The sequence below is a fragment of the Apiospora phragmitis genome, assembly GCF_038363925.1.
Source record: "Apiospora phragmitis strain CBS 135458 chromosome Unknown utg000010l:1.0-9815664.0:1.0-9183399.0, whole genome shotgun sequence".
In the NCBI taxonomy this organism is placed as follows: Eukaryota; Fungi; Ascomycota; class Sordariomycetes; order Amphisphaeriales; family Apiosporaceae; genus Apiospora; species Apiospora phragmitis.
The window spans coordinates 3,437,351-3,454,629 of record NW_027117409.1 but is presented as its reverse complement, the minus strand read 5'-3'; the positions used below and the strand labels follow the sequence as shown (position 1 = coordinate 3,454,629).

The following is a 17,279-nucleotide window of genomic DNA, read 5'->3' as shown; positions in this document are numbered from 1 at the left end:
CACTTTTCACGAGTAATTGTTTTCCGCGAGGGAGACGAACGGAACGAGATGAGACGAGATAAGACGTATGTTCGTCTGGAAAAGAAGATTGGAAACAAAAACCGGGGTTTTGTTGGTTCTGACAAGACATATACCGATATACCATTTGGGTCAATGCCGGCGCGTCGGCTTTTGGCCCAGTGGCATATTTAACTGGTTTCCTTGGTTGAGGAAGTGGAACGTGAAGGGCGGACGGAATGAGAATATGCGACCCGATGAACTACTAGTTTTGGACTGAATGAGACGTCATGAGAAAGGAATATACGATTGCTTCTTCTCCTGAATATATGAGGCCCTGGAAATATGCTTGCTTTATTGTAATTTTGCTTTTGTTTTGAGAATTCCCCTGGGCAAGTTAGACTTGGTATAAGGATAATCACGTTTGATCCTCATGCACTCAGGTGCTTCCCGAACTTATGCTCTACAACTTAACTTGTCCATGCCTTGCATTCGAACCCAGTATCCTATGGTTGAACTCATTCGGTTGCAGCAACGAGCATAAATCAACCAGAAGCGATGCAATCTTGACGGGACATCGGGGCCCTGCATGAAGAATGGCTGGTTTAACTGGTATATTACCAGTGAACTCGGTGATCCACGAGTAGCTACAATCGTAACATCGTCACCCATACTTGACTCCATAACTCGAGAAGATCAATACATAGATGAACCTTCCTGTACCGAACTCAGCTAGCAAGCGTCCTCGCAAGATGCCGAGCATCAAATCTGGAGTTGAGTCGACTGCTCCGCGGGCCAAGGGAGGCTCATTGGTGTCACATTGGGGGAGATCGAGTTGTGCTTCGTAAAGGATCCGTTCCATTTTCGTAGCTAATCTTGCCACGTAAGTGATGCAAATGTAGAACCCCGGTCACTCCTTAATGAGACCCAAAAGCAGCAAAGAAACCATGACGTCCGATCCATTTCCGCCCCTTTTTTAAGCATCATCCTCGATGTGGCCCTTCTCCGACACGTACAGACCGTCCAAGAACTGCGAGGCGGGTCATGTCAGTAAGTATTTCCCAGAAAGTCAATTGTCCATCTCTCTTACCTTTCGGATATCCTTGTTGCGGACGCGGCAGATCTGTTGGATATCGGCGGCAGATTGTGAGACATCCTCCAGGGAGATACCGGTCAGCGTCAATTCATCCTTCTGGTTCTTGGAGGGCTCAATGTCGACACCGTGGCGCATGACGACGCGGCGAACAATCTTCTCGCCAAGGAAGTTGCGGATCTCGACCTCGTGGCAGTCGGTCTCGGAGTTCTTGTCGATGTTGACGTTGATGGGGAAATGGGCGTAGACGTAACGCATCTTGTACTTGTAGCCCTTTGTCACACCGGTGATCAGGTTGTTGATGAGGGTACGGACAGTACGGAGAGCGGCGACGTTCTTGCGGGCGCCGTGGTGGATCTCGATGCCGATAACGTTCTTCTTGGGGTGGGAGAAGTTGACAGCCAAGTGGCTCAGGTCCTTGGACAGCTTGCCTACTTCCTCCATTAGACGAAATCACCGACGCCGGGGTTCGGGAGATTGCATACCCTCGGGACCAGTAACGGTGACATTACGGGCCTTGATCTGGACCGAGACTATTTGTAAAGAAATTAGGTTAGTATATTGATTGATGGGTGGTTGTCGCATTCGTTGATAATTTTTTCCCTGCATGTCGAAAATCCATTGCTTCCCCTCCCATGCCGCCCATGCTGTGCGCAAGCTGCCAAAATTGAAATCCTCCAAGAAAAAGAATCAGAATCACGTACCGCCCTCGGGCACCTCCAGGGTCTCTTCGCTGTGAATGTAACGCATCTTGTCGTCGGGGTTGGCGGATGTCGACCTGTATGCTCGGAAATGGTTGAGGTTAGTTATTTGATGCCAGGGCTACTGCAGCAATTCTCGAGAAAATCGGATCTCGAGAATGTCGACGACGGCAAGGCAGGTCGGGAGTGAAATGGCTGGGGGCATGTGCATACCTGAAGGAGTTGAGATGCGGTGATGTGAAGTCCAATTTCGGGACCACAAGCCAGACGTCGAGATAGATTCAATCAATTTCGGAGTGAGAATGCTTAGCCCGCACCAAAAATTACTCGTAAAAAATTGTGAAAGGCGAGGCACACTAGGGCACACTTGCACCTTATCGGAGCGAGCTGTGGCTGAACTGATGGGGACGTGGCTGAAGGCCGAGGACCCCACTTGAAACCCTTGGGCTGAGCTCAAGCTCCCCTGTCACCTGTATTTCTGTATTTCTGTTACATGCAACATACTTCTGGATAAGAGATTAAGTAGCCCAAAACATGCTGGCTTGCTCGATAACTGTAACTACCATCGCAGGATATTTGGCTCTTACGAGGAATTGCGAGCTGGCTTCCGTCTATTCTGAATCCATACCTTGGTAACTTCAACCCTGTCGTCTTTCAGCCACATAGCGTAGCATGCGTGACCTGCTTGAGCTGGAATGGAACAGGTGCCCAAGCTCCTTGATGAATCTACATAAATCCTGATGTTCGGATAGTTGTTGCAACTTATTTGTGAAAGTACTGTCTTTGTGATGACTTCTACCTGTCATACTGCAAGTTGATTGGTCTTCTTCATACCAGCATCAGTCAACTGGTAATTCCCGGCCTTTGGTGAGCACCGACATTGACATCCCCACATGCATCGGTCGGCGAGTAAACTGCCTGCAAACTACCTCAGTGCGTCAGTGCTATCTGTTTGTCCCTGTCCGCCTGTGTCTACCTACTTACTGCAGTGACGATTGCAGCAGAGCACCCGCAGAGCTCCACCTCCCCCAGGCACAGGCACTCTCTTGAAGCTACCTAGGCTGCGTCGCGACAGAGACGGACGGCCGAACATCGCATTATATCTCTATACCACCCACCACCACCCGTTATCCAATTGAGCCTTGCAGCCATGTCGTACTTCTTTGCTACCCCATCAGACATCGACGTGGTCCTCGAAGATGCCGACGAGCGCTCCATGGTCGACGTCAAGCTCGACAAGAACCGACGGGAGAAGGCGCCGCTGTACATGGACGGCGAGAGCGTCAAGGGCGCCGTGACGATACGACCCAAGGATGGCAAGAGGTTAGAGCACACAGGCATCAAGGTGCAGTTTATCGGCACAATAGGTACGTGAATAGCAGCAGCAGCAGCATAAGCAAGCAATGATACTACACATCCCTCTCCTTTATTCTCTTCTCCCCGGCACCCTGCGCAAACGGTCGCGATAGCCCGCCCATGCACCACCTCCTTCCCCCTCAGTTTGCCCTTGACTTTATCTTTGTCCTCTTTTCTTTACAGGCACCCACACGGTGAAGAAAGAAACTAAGACGGCCCTCAGAGATGTTCTTCGACCGCGGCAACCACTACGAATTCCTCTCGCTCAACCAGGAGCTCGCGGCGCCGGGCGAGCTGCAGCACCCGCAGACGTTCGACTTCAACTTCAAGAACGTGGAGAAGCAATACGAGTCGTACAACGGCATCAACGTGAAGCTGCGCTACCTGGTCCGCGTCACCGTCTCCCGCCGCATGGCCGATGTCATCCGCGAAAAGGACATCTGGGTCTACAGCTACCGGATTCCCCCCGAGATCAACAGTAGCATCAAGATGGACGTGGGAATCGAGGACTGCCTCCACATCGAATTCGAGTACTCCAAGAGCAAGTACCATCTGAAGGATGTTATTGTCGGCCGCATCTACTTCCTGCTGGTCCGACTGAAGATCAAGCACATGGAACTGAGCATCATCCGGCGCGAGACCACGGGCGCCGCCCCGAACCAATACAACGAGAGCGAGACACTTGTGCGCTTCGAGGTAAGCCCAACAGCCCCCTTCTCCCTCCCGAGAAATTTTCATGTTAGGGGTGCAGTACTGACAGACCCGGTCTATAGATCATGGACGGTTCTCCATCTCGAGGCGAGACCATCCCTATTCGCCTTTTCCTCGGCGGCTTTGACTTGACGCCGACATTCCGGGACGTCAATAAGAAGTTCTCTACAAGATACTACCTGAGTCTGGTGCTGATTGACGAGGATGCTAGACGATACTTCAAGCAGTCTGAAATCATCCTATACCGGCAAGCACCCGACGTCGTAACGGGTCAATCACAAATCACTGCTGTGCCTGATCCCGCACGGCCTATGCCTATGCCTGTTGAAGGATAGAGCTGGGACGTTGCGGCGGGTTACCTACCCCCTATTTTTGTACTTAAGGCAGTTGCTGGTGAATTCTTGAGCATGGGTGGCATGGCGTTCATAGGTCTTTAGAGGCACTCTTGTAATAAAAATACGGACAATATCCAGATCATTATGCACCATTAGGCCCCTCGGCAGCCCTTACCTTTCCCCCTTATTATTCCGAAAGTTAAGAGAACAAACACCATGTGAGACCACCGAAAAGATATCATTAATCAGCAACGACGTTTTTGTTACTATACATCATCTCTCAAGATATGCCCTCTCTACTTCATTTTCACTTCTCTCATCACAAAACATCCATCTCGTCCCCTGCGGCGAATCCGAATTGGTTGTTCTGTATGGCAGCAACGCGGTCCAGCTCATTCTGGTACTTGCTGCGGATATCAGCCAACGTCACCACCTTCCTCTTCGGCGTACCATTTGCTGGTTGATCTTTCGACAGCGGCTCCTCTGTCGCGATCCACGCCTGCTTGTGATCCACGCAGCTCAGGACGTTGATCAACATGAGGTACTGTCTCGTCACGGCCGTGTCCAAGACATCGTCACCATTTGGCTCGTCCAACTCTCCAATTTGTTGTAATTTATGTATGCGGTCCAAAAGGATGGCGGCTGCTCCACGGTAATCGTTGCGCTTGGTGCGCCACGCGTAGAGGATCTGGTGGTAGGGAATGCCGGTAACGACGTCTTGGGTGGTCTGGCACTTCTGGGCGAGAATGTCGTCGACCGCGTTCTCCAGGTTGGGGAAAGGCAACTGAACGAGCTCTGCATTATGCAAGTTGTCGCACATCTTCTGAATGAGTGTCCGCAGACATGAGTGCTGTAGAGCATGATCGGACATGGCTACCAGCGTGGAATGAGCCAAGTCGAAGTGAGAGACGCCGATGGCACCGCTGAACAAGCGGCTTTGAATTTCCGTTCGCACCTCGGCGGCATCTGGTGTCTTGGCATTGACGAACTCAAGAGCTAGCCGAGCAAACTCCACCACGTATGAGTGCGCCTTCTGTCTCTCGAAAAGCGCTACTATGTGGGAATAATATCGCGGGAGTCCCGATAGAATAGTCGCCATTCCGTATCATCAAGCAAGCCACTACTTTGCTTTTCTGGATGCTTCCGAGTGACGCCTGTTGTGAGAGCAGTTAGCGAATGATTGAAAGAGGATGATTTGCAAGCCTTACTGAGACCATAAGCTGCTTTCTTGAAGTATGTGGCAGCTGTGGTGAAGTCCCTTTGCGCAAGATGGACTCGTCCTTGCACATAGGTAGAAAAGGGATCGAGTTCCGAGAATGGAGCCAGCTCTGTGGCCAAGTCCGACCTGCTCTGCACTAAAAGGGCGCACTGCAGATTCTGCGAAGGCAGCTCAATACTGCTGTCTGAGGTACAGAAGTTGGAAGCAACGTCGGTGATGCCAAAGGCGATGGGACGGCTGTCTGGGACTTCCAGCAGGTGGCCTGTAGTCCACTCTAATGTTGTGATAGATTGGGTATCCTCCCCTGATCGCTTCGCAACAACTGGAGAGCCTCCCACGGAGTTCGATCTCTCTGTCTTCGCCAGCGGCACCGTAATCTGTGTTTTCGCCAGCCATCGGACTAGTTCAAGCCTACGTAGACATCTAATCAGATATCGGTAGACTGTGCCAATGTCAAATCTTCTGCTCAATGCGTCTTCAGGGTTGTCAAACTCGAACTCCATATGGACTAGTAGGACCAGTTGACTGAAACAGATATTCCAGCGCAGCTCTGCCATCTGTTGAACTGCTCTCACGGCCAGCTTTCGTCCGAATTCAGTCAAAGGCTCCTGGCTTTCCCGCATCGAATCCGCAGGAGGGTCCATAAGCTCAGAAAGCTTCTGGTACAAATCGAGGACCACTGACTGGAAGGTTTGCCCAAAGGCATCAGTGACCACGGCACAGTCCTCGTCGGATGTCTGCCGCCAGAACCCAGCTTTGTCTGAAAAATATTGGATCCGCTCGCGATCTGTCTTGGGCGAGTCCTCAAACAGTTCTGAGCGAAGTACTGAATAGCATATATCACGCATGCTGTCCGAGAACCCGTCGAAAAATGTCAAACCAGTGGTGACAAGGGTAGCAACAAGGTCCAGTCCTTCGAAACTAGCCGTGGGATTATGGGAGATCTGCTCCAACTGGTTGCACTCCCTAATGGCAGATAAGCTGTCTGCAAAAACCACCCAGGTTAATTCAGAGTCGACATCAAAGGCCAAGGCCAAGGCCTCTCCACGCTGCTTATCAAGTTCCAAGACCAGGCGACAAAACCATCGCCACTGCTGATCGCTCGAGTTCCGGAATGATTCGTAATCCATGCCGCCCGACGAGCTTCGATCCAGCGATGAAGTTGATGCAATAGCAGAGCATATAGCCTCAGCCAAGCCCTGACTAGCGCGCGAATATGGTTCTTTTCGGGTCCCAAGACCTCGCTCGTATATGGAAAGGGCGGTTTCAAGCGTGGCCCGTGTGAATCTACCAGGATACAGTATCACTTGCAACCACTTCTCCGAAACATCGGTAGGGTCACAAGCATTAGGCTCTGGTGCCCGAGGGCTTGTCCGGTCAGGGACAGTGGCAGTCCAACCCGATTGCCAGGCTTCTTCCACATCTCCAATCTGGAATTCAAGATGCTGAACTTGATGGTTCATGTTGTTCTTCCACAATATCCCGACCCGAGTTTCCCGTGATGCATTTTGCGCCACCACGAAGTCGGCAATAGTCCACACATCTGAGCCAGACGGAGGTGACGGAATCAGCCGCGTACGCGGAAATAAGTCGCGGATCGTCAGACCCTCTTGGTCGGCTTCGATACTCCAGAACTTGAATTCTCCAGTGCCGATGGGGGAATACGTAACACATGTGCGTTTGCCTTCGGTTGTGCCAACGATTTGAATCAGGTTACTTTGCGATGGATCAATAGTCCATTTGCCGATTTCCTGGGGATTTCGTTCAGCATCGAGCAAGTCTCTTGCTTCGAGGATCTGCCCGGATTTGAGATCCCAAGTACGCAGCCGATGATCGAGACAAACTGTAAACAAATAAAGATTGTTGTTGTTGAGGCCGAAATCGGACACAGCTACTGAGGTTGCTGCGGCAAGATCCATGTTGACACCGCCGTACTTGACGGTATGGCTGCCTTTCAGGAAGCTCTTGAAGCCTTGGGTCCACCCTTTGGAGTTGTAGAATGTCTCTTTCCATGGATGGCTCGAAGCTAGAACTGAGTTAGTCATGTAAACAAAGCAGCAATTATTGCTGTGAACTCACCGTCATGAGCCTTGTTTCGGTCCAGTCGAATGTTACCGCCATCGTGCACTGTCACGACAAGAAGATCGTCACTGACAGCAAGGAGCCTGTGAGGAGTTTTGAAACTGAAGCCGGAAGACGTGTATATCTTGCACGAGTCAGCGAGACCAGCCTCGGATGCGGATGGTCTGCGGAAATGATCAGGTCGCAAAGTTAGTGTGTAGAGATGATTCGTCCGGTCCACCACGAAGACCGTAAGCGCATCGTGGTCTATAGGGTCGGCGAGCGCGACACAGGAACGGCGGATGGGATGCGGGAAGCGAAGATTGAGGACTACATTTTGCATCGGGGCCCTTCTTCGTCTTACCAACATCGACGGCGCGCAGGTTGAGGATGGTGTTGTCGTCAAGAATCCTCCACAGGAAACTCTTGGGGCCAGCATGGTGCTTTCGGTGGTAGATGGAGGAAGCTGTAGCGCAGTTTTGTATTCGGAAGACCTTCTCGTCCTCTGTGTTGTTGGCTCGGATGGAGCTGCGACGGCCTTGAGAGCTGACGGATGGGAGCTTAACATCAACGAGGTAGGAGCTTGAAGGCGGTTCAAGATTTAGTTTTGTCTCCTTGTGAAGATACAAGAGTTCCCTGGAAGCCATGCCGAGCCCATCAAGGCTGCGCTCTGGCAGCGCGCAATATATACTGTGGTGCTGGGTTGATTGCGATGTTGGGCGCGGTTTGTAATGCTCTATGTTGCCGAGACGCGGTGATGGAGAGCTTTCAGAATAATTATTGAATGGATTTGTTTGCCCGATGTTTGCTTGCTACTGCTTGCTATGCTACTGGGCGACCGTCAAAGCTTGGGCTGGCTTGGGTTGGCACCACTTGCAATTGAGCTTGGCTTTTTGTGGACCCAGCGTGCCAGTACTGCCTACAGCACTGAGAGTGTCTAACGTTAGGTACTTAGCATAAGGAGCACCTGTATACTTCTGATCGTTTGAATCAGTCAGGCACGAGATTCCCCATCTATTATCTATGCCGAGGAACGGCTGTTAGTTGGTGTAGTTTTCGAGTGCCTGCCATGATCAAAATAGCCAGGCAAGTGTTCACGAGTTGCTTTTGTTCTAGGGGGGGGGGGCTTCATGAACTAGATTCCATCAATGTCGGGTGTCTTATGGCATAACCAGTACAAATCTCAAGGTAGCCGAAGGAGGAGCAGGACCCAAATTATTAAATAGGTATGCAATGCCAAAACAAATACCATTTCACTCAAACTGCAGTCGCCATGCTGAACCGTAATCCTGCTTATACAGGGACAAACAAGGTGCGAGATTCAAAGCAAGTATGCAGATCTGACCGCCCAACGCCAAAAGCTATGCTAATTTATCCATCCTCCCATGTCGTAATATCATCATGGAATTATCTTGTTTTGGTAGAGATCTCTGTCGATGACCTCCAATTACCCACCCGCTCAGTCCTTCTCCATGTCCTTGGAAGCCGGGTCTCCAATACCATCCTCGTTGATAGCAAACAGACAATCGCTCTCTGGCAAGCACGGGCTGTCGTAAATCTTCGCGATACGTGTCTCTGCGCGACCTTTCTTCAAGCTGATTCGAGTGGTCGAGGCATGGGCAATAATGTTACCTCCAATCGGCTTCTTTGGGTCCGGATTGAACATGGCACTCGGTCCACCGTCAACCTGAGCAACGACCTGGTTGGTTATGACAACCGCGATGCCGAACTCATCTGCCAACCTCTGCAGCGTACGCATGAATTTGGCCAAGTGTGTCTGGCGGGAAGACAGTTCTCCTCTGCCCAGGAAATCCGTTCGGTAGAGTGACGTGGCGCTGTCTACGATCAACAGCGAGAATCGCGTCTCGCACATCATGGCCGATGCCTGAGTCAAGAGTTGCAACTGATGGTCAGAGTTGTAGGCTCGTGCGTAGGCAACATTGTCAAGCACCTCCTCGCCATTCAGACCAAACCGATTGGCAACGGACAACAGCCTCACAGGTCGGAATGTGCCCTCGGTGTCGATGTAGAGACACTTGCCCTCGCCGCCGCCCATGTCGAAGGGAAGCTGACAGGTAACGGCCAGCGTGTGGCAAATTTGGCTCTTGCCGGTACGAAACTCGCCAAAGAGCTCAGTGACTGATCCAGTCTCGACACCACCGGCCAAGAGAGTATCGAGGTTTTTGGAACCCGTGGAGATGGAAATCAGCTCACTTCTCCGCTGGTGCATCTCTGTTGCCGTTGTGAAGCCCATCGGCACCAACTTTGAGGCTGTGGCACATGTTAGTCTATGTATACTTCTTTTATCTATCAAACGGATCGTGCGAGGCCGTGGGGGCATCCATACCTTCAGCCAAGATCTTGTTAGCCTTTTGCTCAGAAATACCCTTGATCTGCTCAAGTACACGCTTCGGCGTGTAAGCAACAGACTCGACAGTCTGGAAACCGCCATCCGTGATCAACTGAATATCACGCTTTGTAAGGCCAGCGACACCCTGTTATGAGCAAGTCAGTATCTGTCCGGCTGATATAAGAACGGTACTCCAAGGCTGATGCGTACCTCGAGTGCCGAAAGTGGCGTGGGTGCGCCAGGGCCAGTCATGCCACTATCGTCCCCATTCTGTACTTCTTCGTACTCTTCAGACATCTTGAGTATCGCGTGGCGTCTCTTTTTCCGACAAAATGATCTGTACAACAAAGGAGCAGCTATAGTCTACTTGGGGCGAAGGTTGGGAGTGTGAGAAGATTGAAGAACAATTGCCACGGAAATTGAGATTGATAGATAGGTCAGAGGCGTGTTGGAGGGAGCGCGATTCGGTGGCAAGTCAATAAAATCGAAAACGCGAAGGCACGTGCTAGGCTTCTGGTCATTAAAGGCAGGCGCTGTGCACGGCTTCAGTACTCCGTACGGGTCTGGTGTTAGCGCAAATGTCGGACTAAAGTTAGGCAATAGCGCCCTCCAATTGATCAAGTGAAAGTGGGAACAGGCTGTCTATTCAATCCACCTATTCCAACTACCAGACCCCGACATCAAGGCCATTGATCAACGGTTATTCCAGTTCAGGCATCTCATGTGAATGTACCTGCAGGGTGTGTATGTGGCCATAGTGACCACACCACCCGGGATGCGAGGTGATTAGGTGTTGCAGTCCTTCCATGTCTTACATAAATGCATTTCCTCCCGCATATCGATATCGTTCAGAATAACCCATAGCAGAGGTGAGTCAGCACGAATCTGAGAGTGAACACAGCTCCACTAACTCCAGAGTGCTTATCGTTGGCGCGTCATGGAGATTGATCTACGAAGTATCCTTTCATGACCTCGTGGGCTTAGTTAGAGCATGTATAATGACATGTTCACCGACTGTTGGCGGTAAAGTCGAGCAGCATCGGCCGGGAGCTGTACTCACAGCCATACCATTCGTCACAGTATTCCTTGGAACATATGCATCAACATGATGACATCCCCAACCCCCACATTCCCGAGGACAGCTCCTGCATTGTCGGGGTTGCAGCCAGAGTGGGTAGCGGGGACTCTGACATCCCTGTGGGAAGACATCCAATACGGTCTCGCTGCAGGGCTGCAAGGTAGGTGTCACTGATATCGCCAGAATCAGTTGATCGCCAATACTAGACGCTGTTGGTATTGATAAGCGACATGATGGCCTCTGATGACTGTCGTCCCCAAGGGTCTTCAACCACCAGCGATCGTTATGTGAAGGCATACTATACTATTCATTGATGTTACATTTGGCGTATACCAGGCTTGCAAGCAGCAGTACTACCTCGGTGGTAAAGAGGACACCTCGTTATCGTAATTTCTGTCAATTGGCACCGCAGCGCAATGAGCGACGAAGTGCAACCGCTCCAGCCGTCCTAACGAGCCCTGATGCGAAACTGATACAATTCGCATTGCGCATGCGATCACTCGGCTATCGCGAGCTGGCACTTATACTGCTCGAGGTCACACTCGTGCGGCTGCGCCAACTGGCGTGCCTTGATCGGTGCCACGGATACCTACCTACCTACCTACTCAATCATTCGCTTGCTTGCTTCGAACGGGCGGACGGTCATTGCACCGACACCACTTCTTCAGCCGCACTGCTGCCGGCGCATGGCGGCGCAAGATGCCGTATTCCAACCAGAGTAGTCCCAACAACCACGACATCGAACTGAAGCTGTTCCCCATCAAAGAGGACATGTCGTCATCGATCGCGCAGGGGAGCAACGACGCGATGCGGGCGCCCATGTACGACGACTTTGGTACCGCGTCGGGCGGGCTGCATGGCCACCATCATCTCCACCATCCCTCGGCGACGCCGCCGCGCTTCCTACGCAGCTGGGCTGATAGCTTTCGGCGCGACCCTAACCAGCGCATCATGCCCAAGGATCCGATATCCGACATAATGGCGGGCGAATCCGGCTCACTGCTGACGCAGCAAACCTCGCACCATGACAGGATCCCCTCGGGCCATTCTTACGACATGCGTATGGCAGCGCTTTCGACAGCGCAGAGCAATCTCTTGCGGAGGCTTAAGGGAAGGCATTTACAAATGATTGCGATCGGTGGCTCGATAGGTACGGCTTTCTTGAGTTTTGACAGTAGAAACTTTGGAGGCGCAGCTAGCTGACTCGGCATATCGACACAGGCACCGGTCTCTTTGTGGCTTCGGGTAGGTCCCTGGCAGTAGGAGGCCCCGGCTCGCTCCTCCTTGCCTATCTTTTTCGTCGGTACCATGCTATATTTTACGGTTCAAGCCCTCGGGGAGCTGGCTGTTGCTTTCCCAGTGGCTGGTTCGTTCTCGGCGTATTCGACGCGCTTCATCGATCCATCATGGGGCTTTGCGATGGGATGGAAGTGAGTTTCCTGTCTGATAAAATAGTCACACCAACATAAACCAATTCACTAACCAAAGAGAAGCTATGCGTTGCAATGGCTTGTAGTTCTTCCCCTGGAGATCATTGCTGCTTCCATAACGATATCGTTCTGGAATCCGAATATTAACAGAGCGATATTCGTCAGCATTTTTCTGGTAATAATTGTCTTCATTAACCTCTTCGGTGTAAAGGGGTACGGAGAAGCCGAATTTATATTTGCCATCATCAAAGTAATAGCCGTAATCGGCTTCATGCAAGTTCCCCCTGGCTTATTCTTACAGCTAGTGTAAACTTACACATTTCCTCCCAGATTACTAGGCATTGTCCTAAATATAGGCGGCACTCCCAATGGAGGCTATATCGGTACCTTATATTGGCACAACCCTGGCGCATTCCACAACGGCTTCAAGGGCCTATGCACCGTATTTGTGCAGGCGGCCTTCGCTTTTGCTGGAACCGAGCTCGTCGGCCTTGCCGCGGCCGAGACCATGAACCCGCGAAAGTCGCTGCCTACAGCGATCAAGCAGGTCTTCTGGCGCATCAGCCTATTCTACATCGTGGCGCTGACCCTGGTGGGCCTGCTGGTCCCGTACACCGATCACCGGCTGCTGCAGGGCGAGGGCAGCAGCGACAGGATGACGGCGGCGGCGTCGCCCTTCGTCATCGCCATCGAGAACGCGGGCATCGAGGTGCTGCCCTCGGTCATGAACGTGGTGATCCTGATCGCGGTCCTCTCGGTCGGCAACTCGTCCGTGTTCGGGTCCTCGCGCACCCTCGCGGCGCTCGCCGACCAGAAGCAGGCGCCGCGGGCGCTCGCGTACGTCGACCGCCAGGGGCGGCCCCTCGTCGCCATCATCGTCGCCTCCTCCATGGGCCTGCTGGCCTTCCTCGCGGACCTCGGCGCCCAGTCCACGGTGCTGGACTGGCTGCTGGCCATCTCGGGCCTCTCGTCCCTCTTCACCTGGGCCTCCATCTGCCTGGCCCACATCCGCTTCCGCCGCGCCTGGGCCGACCAGGGCCACAGCCTCTCGGAGCTCGCCTTCCGCTCACAGTGCGGCGTCTGGGGCTCCTGGTTGGGGTTCGGCTTCAACCTCCTCGTCCTTGTCACCCAGTTCTGGGTCGGCGCCTGGCCCGTCGGCTGGCGCGAGAAGTCCCCCCCGCCAACTCGCTGAGAACTTCTTCCTGCAGTACATGGCCGTACCCATCGTCGTGGTCTTCTACGGCGTCCACCGGCTCTACTTCCGCACCTCCGGGATCGTCCGCACTAGCCAGGTCGATATTGATACAGGCCGTCGCGATTTCAACCTGCCCATCCTCGTGGCGCAGGAGGCGGAGGAGCGCAGGGGTTGGCCCAAGTGGAAGAAATTGTACAAGTTCCTCTGCTGATTTTGGGAGCAGGCTGAGACTGACAAATCCGTATCATTTGTGATGATGATGGCGAAAATAATGACCAATTGTGATGGCGGGGAATAGCGTCCTCGTCGTAGATGAGCCAGGGGTCTCGTTATATACTAGTCCTCCGAAGGCCTCGGGGTTTGCTCTTTCTTGAATTTTGGTTCAGCGGGGCGTCATAGGACCAGAGTCAGGATACCATGTAACATTAGAGTGTTTATCTAAACGGAGTCGTTCTACGCGAAAGCGACAGTTTCTGGCCTGTGCAATTCCCCAGCTGTGCCATAGATGCTCTGAAGATATAAATCGACGTGAATTGTGCGGTTCTTATGGTCGAAGCGTCAAAATACATGTAGTATCGGTAGTCAAACTGGGACCCGGAAACGGGAAGTCGTCAAGCATGTCCGAGAAATTGTACTCTATTTTCCTCAAGCGGAAAACGCCAGCAAGGCAATAAGCATACATATATTGGACCTCAGGCCGTTGTGGCTCTCCTCGATCGATCATGATCTACAAACACTATTGATCTGTAGAAACTAACAAAACGCCCAACAAGATTGTGATCTGCGATCCAGAGGGGTATGCAACCGGTCTCTCTCCTAAGAAAAGACCTCTTGCCCCTTAATATTTTGAACAGGCCTGTATACATATAGCTGTGAAGCGTTTATTCACTTAACCCTCACCAGTCTTCGAGAAACGAATAATTCGTAGCTCGGCTTTCCTTTCCCCTATGGACAGTCCATCTGTCGTCTTCTTCCACTTCCCCTCGAGTCTAATAGCACAAAGAAAGAGATGCAGTTTCCATTCTGTTCAAGATCATGATTCATGAGTGGGCGCCATGAGACGTGCAACACCGTGAAGAATACAAGGGAGACTTCATCGTCGTGGATTGGTCCGCCCAGAGCGGGCATTTACCTAGAAATCCCAATTGAACCCCCCTGAGTTGGCTCCCTGCTTCCGGCCGGGCATCGGCTTGGCTGGCTTGGGATCCTCCTCCTCACCACCGTCACCAAACATCCAATCTCGGTTGGTGCCTTTGGCACCCCCCATGCCGTCGCCACCAATACGGATACCTCGGTCACCAGAAGAGGCGCCTTTGTTGGCAGGCTTAGTCGGTTGGTTTTCCTTTTGAGCAGGGGAAGAATCGGTCATATCGAACTGAGAACCGAAGACCGTGTTTCTGTTTTTCAAGTTGGTAATGTTACCGAGTGCTTCAGCAGAAGAATTGTCCGCCTCCTCTTCGCCTGTGGTCCTGTCCTTGTACAGTTTGGAGTTGGCGTTCTGAGAAACGCCACGAGGTACGTTCTGGCGCGATGCGACAGGGGTACCGTCATCTTGCATTTCAAAGTGAACCTCGGCTGAAGGGCGGATTCGCTGCTGAGCAGGGTGAGCGGCCTCCTCGGCTACGTCATCGCCAGTGCCCCAATGGCGCGAGTCTTGGTTATTTCTTTGCAGAGTCCGAGTAGGAGCAACCTTCTGAGGAGTAACGAAGTCATCAAAAGACCATTGGCTGCCGTGCTTCGAGTTGCGAGGCTGGGGTTCACTCTTCTCTGCCGGGGCATCTGTGGGATCAGAGCCGTCGCCGAATTCGAAGTGATCGAATCTCTTGGGGTTGGGCCGATAGAAAAGCTCTGGCCCCTTTCCGTTCTTGCCAGGCGCATCATTCTCGGAGTCCTCGTTGGTCTCAAACAAACGGCTGGGTTTGAATTTCTTGTCTCCCCCAGCTTTGGGAGCAATCGACTTGAAAGGTGATTCGGAACGCTCACGGGCATGCGCTTCGGCATTTTTGGCCGCTTCAGATTCCTCCTCTCTCTCAAACAAGCGACTGGGCTGGAATTTCTTGTCTCCTCCAGCCTTGGGGGCGATGGTTTTGCTCGGTGATCGAGATCGCCCCCGACCCGAACCTGGGGATCCTTCTTCCTCGTTATCTTCTTCCTCGCCAACGATGTCGTAGAAGCTTCTCTGTGTTGGTCGCGCCCCGCCTCTAGGGGAAACAACCGATGCGGCGGCAGTCCCTGCTGGTTCTTCTCCCAAGATCTCGTCGAAGCCGCGTTGCTTGGGCTTCACTCCACCCCTGGGAGAGATGACCGACGCGATACTCTGGTTGTTCTCTTCGCGAGTTCCGAAGAGGGGCGAGTTGTTGGAGTCGCCGCGGGAGCGCACGGCAGGATCAGTCTTTCTCTGGGTTGAAGCGGCGGCGCTGACCGACTTGGCTGCGTTCGTGATCATCTTGATCTGCTCCTGGCTATCGCGAATGGGCCAGTTGCGCCCTGTCTTTCCAATAACATCAACCTGTTTCAGCATAGCGCCTTGATCCCAGGTTTGACGGATCTGCAAGATCTTGCCCTCATTGTCAAAGGTAACTATGTGCATCTAGAAGCCGGGGTCGTTAGTGGGTTATCAATTGCGAGACCGAGAGCTAATAGAGACATGAACACGGTGCCAAGTACGTACAATAGGTAGAATAACAGTGCGGTCAGCCAGGAAGTTGTCATCGAGCCCGGGCAGGTAGGTGCCACCACTTATGACGAACTCGAGGGCCGTGTCAAATTCAAGGGCAACGACATTGTCACCTTCGACGGCAGTGAGAACATCTTCCTTCTTCTTCTTGATTTGGTTGCGTTGGCTGCTCAGGTGCTTGATGATCTCAGCTGCGCTTCTGAAGGTTGTGGTGGTGGTGATGTAGTGTAGCGTCGCATCGGTTGCGAGCAGAGGAGGAGTTGGGGGCAGCAAGAAACTGCTTGTAGACACTCTGCAACGACATGGTGGGAATGTGTAGTTGCCTTGCTGTCGCTGTACACCGGCTTGGTCCCAAAGTGTGGTGGTGTATCTTGTGCGAATGTTTGCGACAGTGTTTGGTTGTGAGAATCGCAATGCGCCAGAGGTGGAGGATACGACAGTCGACAGGTAAACAAAGCCGGGGTGCACTACTACAAACAATGCCACACTACCTAAGATAGTCCTGGCCTAGTCAAGTAGCCTGTAAAAACCAGGACTAATGCAAGATGTAGTGGTAGTGGTAGTAGGTAAGTAGATACAAGCAGATCCCAAAGTCTGATCGTAGTGGGGGCTCGGGATGGAAATCACAGCAGAATGTTGTTTCGGCGTTTGTGATGGTGGCGGGAAGAAAGAGGGATCACATCACCCCAAAGGCCAGAAGAAATATGAGATGATAGTAAGTAGGCTTGGGTAGGCAACATACAACCAGGCACATCCACTACCTCTTTTTGGTATTAAGGGTGGTGTCCCGGCAATTATACTCGACTCAATGTAGCTACATGGATGGGCAAATGTACCTCCCGTCTTTAGGTTAGCGAGCTGATTGATTACCTACAGGTACTACGAGTAGTCAAGGAGGGAGGGAAGGAGGCTCCTTGCTAGCTGACCTGCTAACTGCATACTAAAACAAGGAGGTCGACGGGGAAGTGTATCGCCTGTATTGCCATTAATTTGATATAACAAGCCTCGGTGCTCTCTCTGCTCGTTATATAGTAGTACTCTTACCTAGGTAGGTATTAATAAATCGTGGTGTATGT

The 17,279-nt window shown here is 52.2% G+C and overlaps 6 protein-coding genes across 6 annotated transcripts; 2 read left to right on the top strand and 4 right to left on the bottom strand.

Moving 5' to 3' along the window:
• Positions 1 to 973: 973 nt before the first annotated feature.
• PG994_010845 (60S ribosomal protein uL6) lies at positions 974 to 1,840 on the bottom strand (the record flags this gene model as incomplete). The annotated part of the gene is made up of 4 exons (XM_066862254.1): positions 974 to 1,027; positions 1,088 to 1,521; positions 1,576 to 1,623; positions 1,795 to 1,840. The coding sequence occupies 4 exons, from the start codon at positions 1,838 to 1,840 to the stop codon at positions 974 to 976; spliced, it is 582 nt and encodes a 193-aa protein (XP_066711364.1).
• A 1,101-nt stretch (positions 1,841 to 2,941) lies between these two features.
• PG994_010844 (vacuolar protein sorting-associated protein 26-domain-containing protein) lies at positions 2,942 to 4,193 on the top strand (the record flags this gene model as incomplete). The annotated part of the gene is made up of 3 exons (XM_066862253.1): positions 2,942 to 3,158; positions 3,371 to 3,843; positions 3,921 to 4,193. The coding sequence occupies 3 exons, from the start codon at positions 2,942 to 2,944 to the stop codon at positions 4,191 to 4,193; spliced, it is 963 nt and encodes a 320-aa protein (XP_066711363.1).
• A 319-nt stretch (positions 4,194 to 4,512) lies between these two features.
• On the bottom strand, positions 4,513 to 8,120 carry PG994_010843 (uncharacterized protein; the record flags this gene model as incomplete). The annotated part of the gene is made up of 4 exons (XM_066862252.1): positions 4,513 to 5,243; positions 5,402 to 7,438; positions 7,492 to 7,740; positions 7,808 to 8,120. 4 exons carry the CDS (start codon positions 8,118 to 8,120, stop codon positions 4,513 to 4,515), a joined length of 3,330 nt encoding a protein of 1,109 aa, XP_066711362.1.
• An 812-nt stretch (positions 8,121 to 8,932) lies between these two features.
• On the bottom strand, positions 8,933 to 10,120 carry PG994_010842 (DNA repair protein rhp51; the record flags this gene model as incomplete). The annotated part of the gene is made up of 3 exons (XM_066862251.1): positions 8,933 to 9,744; positions 9,821 to 9,968; positions 10,034 to 10,120. The coding sequence occupies 3 exons, from the start codon at positions 10,118 to 10,120 to the stop codon at positions 8,933 to 8,935; spliced, it is 1,047 nt and encodes a 348-aa protein (XP_066711361.1).
• Positions 10,121 to 11,600: 1,480 nt separating this feature from the next.
• PG994_010841 (amino acid permease) lies at positions 11,601 to 13,737 on the top strand (the record flags this gene model as incomplete). The annotated part of the gene is made up of 4 exons (XM_066862250.1): positions 11,601 to 12,051; positions 12,232 to 12,331; positions 12,662 to 13,469; positions 13,540 to 13,737. 4 exons carry the CDS (start codon positions 11,601 to 11,603, stop codon positions 13,735 to 13,737), a joined length of 1,557 nt encoding a protein of 518 aa, XP_066711360.1.
• A 921-nt stretch (positions 13,738 to 14,658) lies between these two features.
• On the bottom strand, positions 14,659 to 17,142 carry PG994_010840 (uncharacterized protein; the record flags this gene model as incomplete). The annotated part of the gene is made up of 3 exons (XM_066862249.1): positions 14,659 to 16,116; positions 16,198 to 16,670; positions 17,130 to 17,142. The coding sequence occupies 3 exons, from the start codon at positions 17,140 to 17,142 to the stop codon at positions 14,659 to 14,661; spliced, it is 1,944 nt and encodes a 647-aa protein (XP_066711359.1).
• Positions 17,143 to 17,279: the final 137 nt, after the last annotated feature.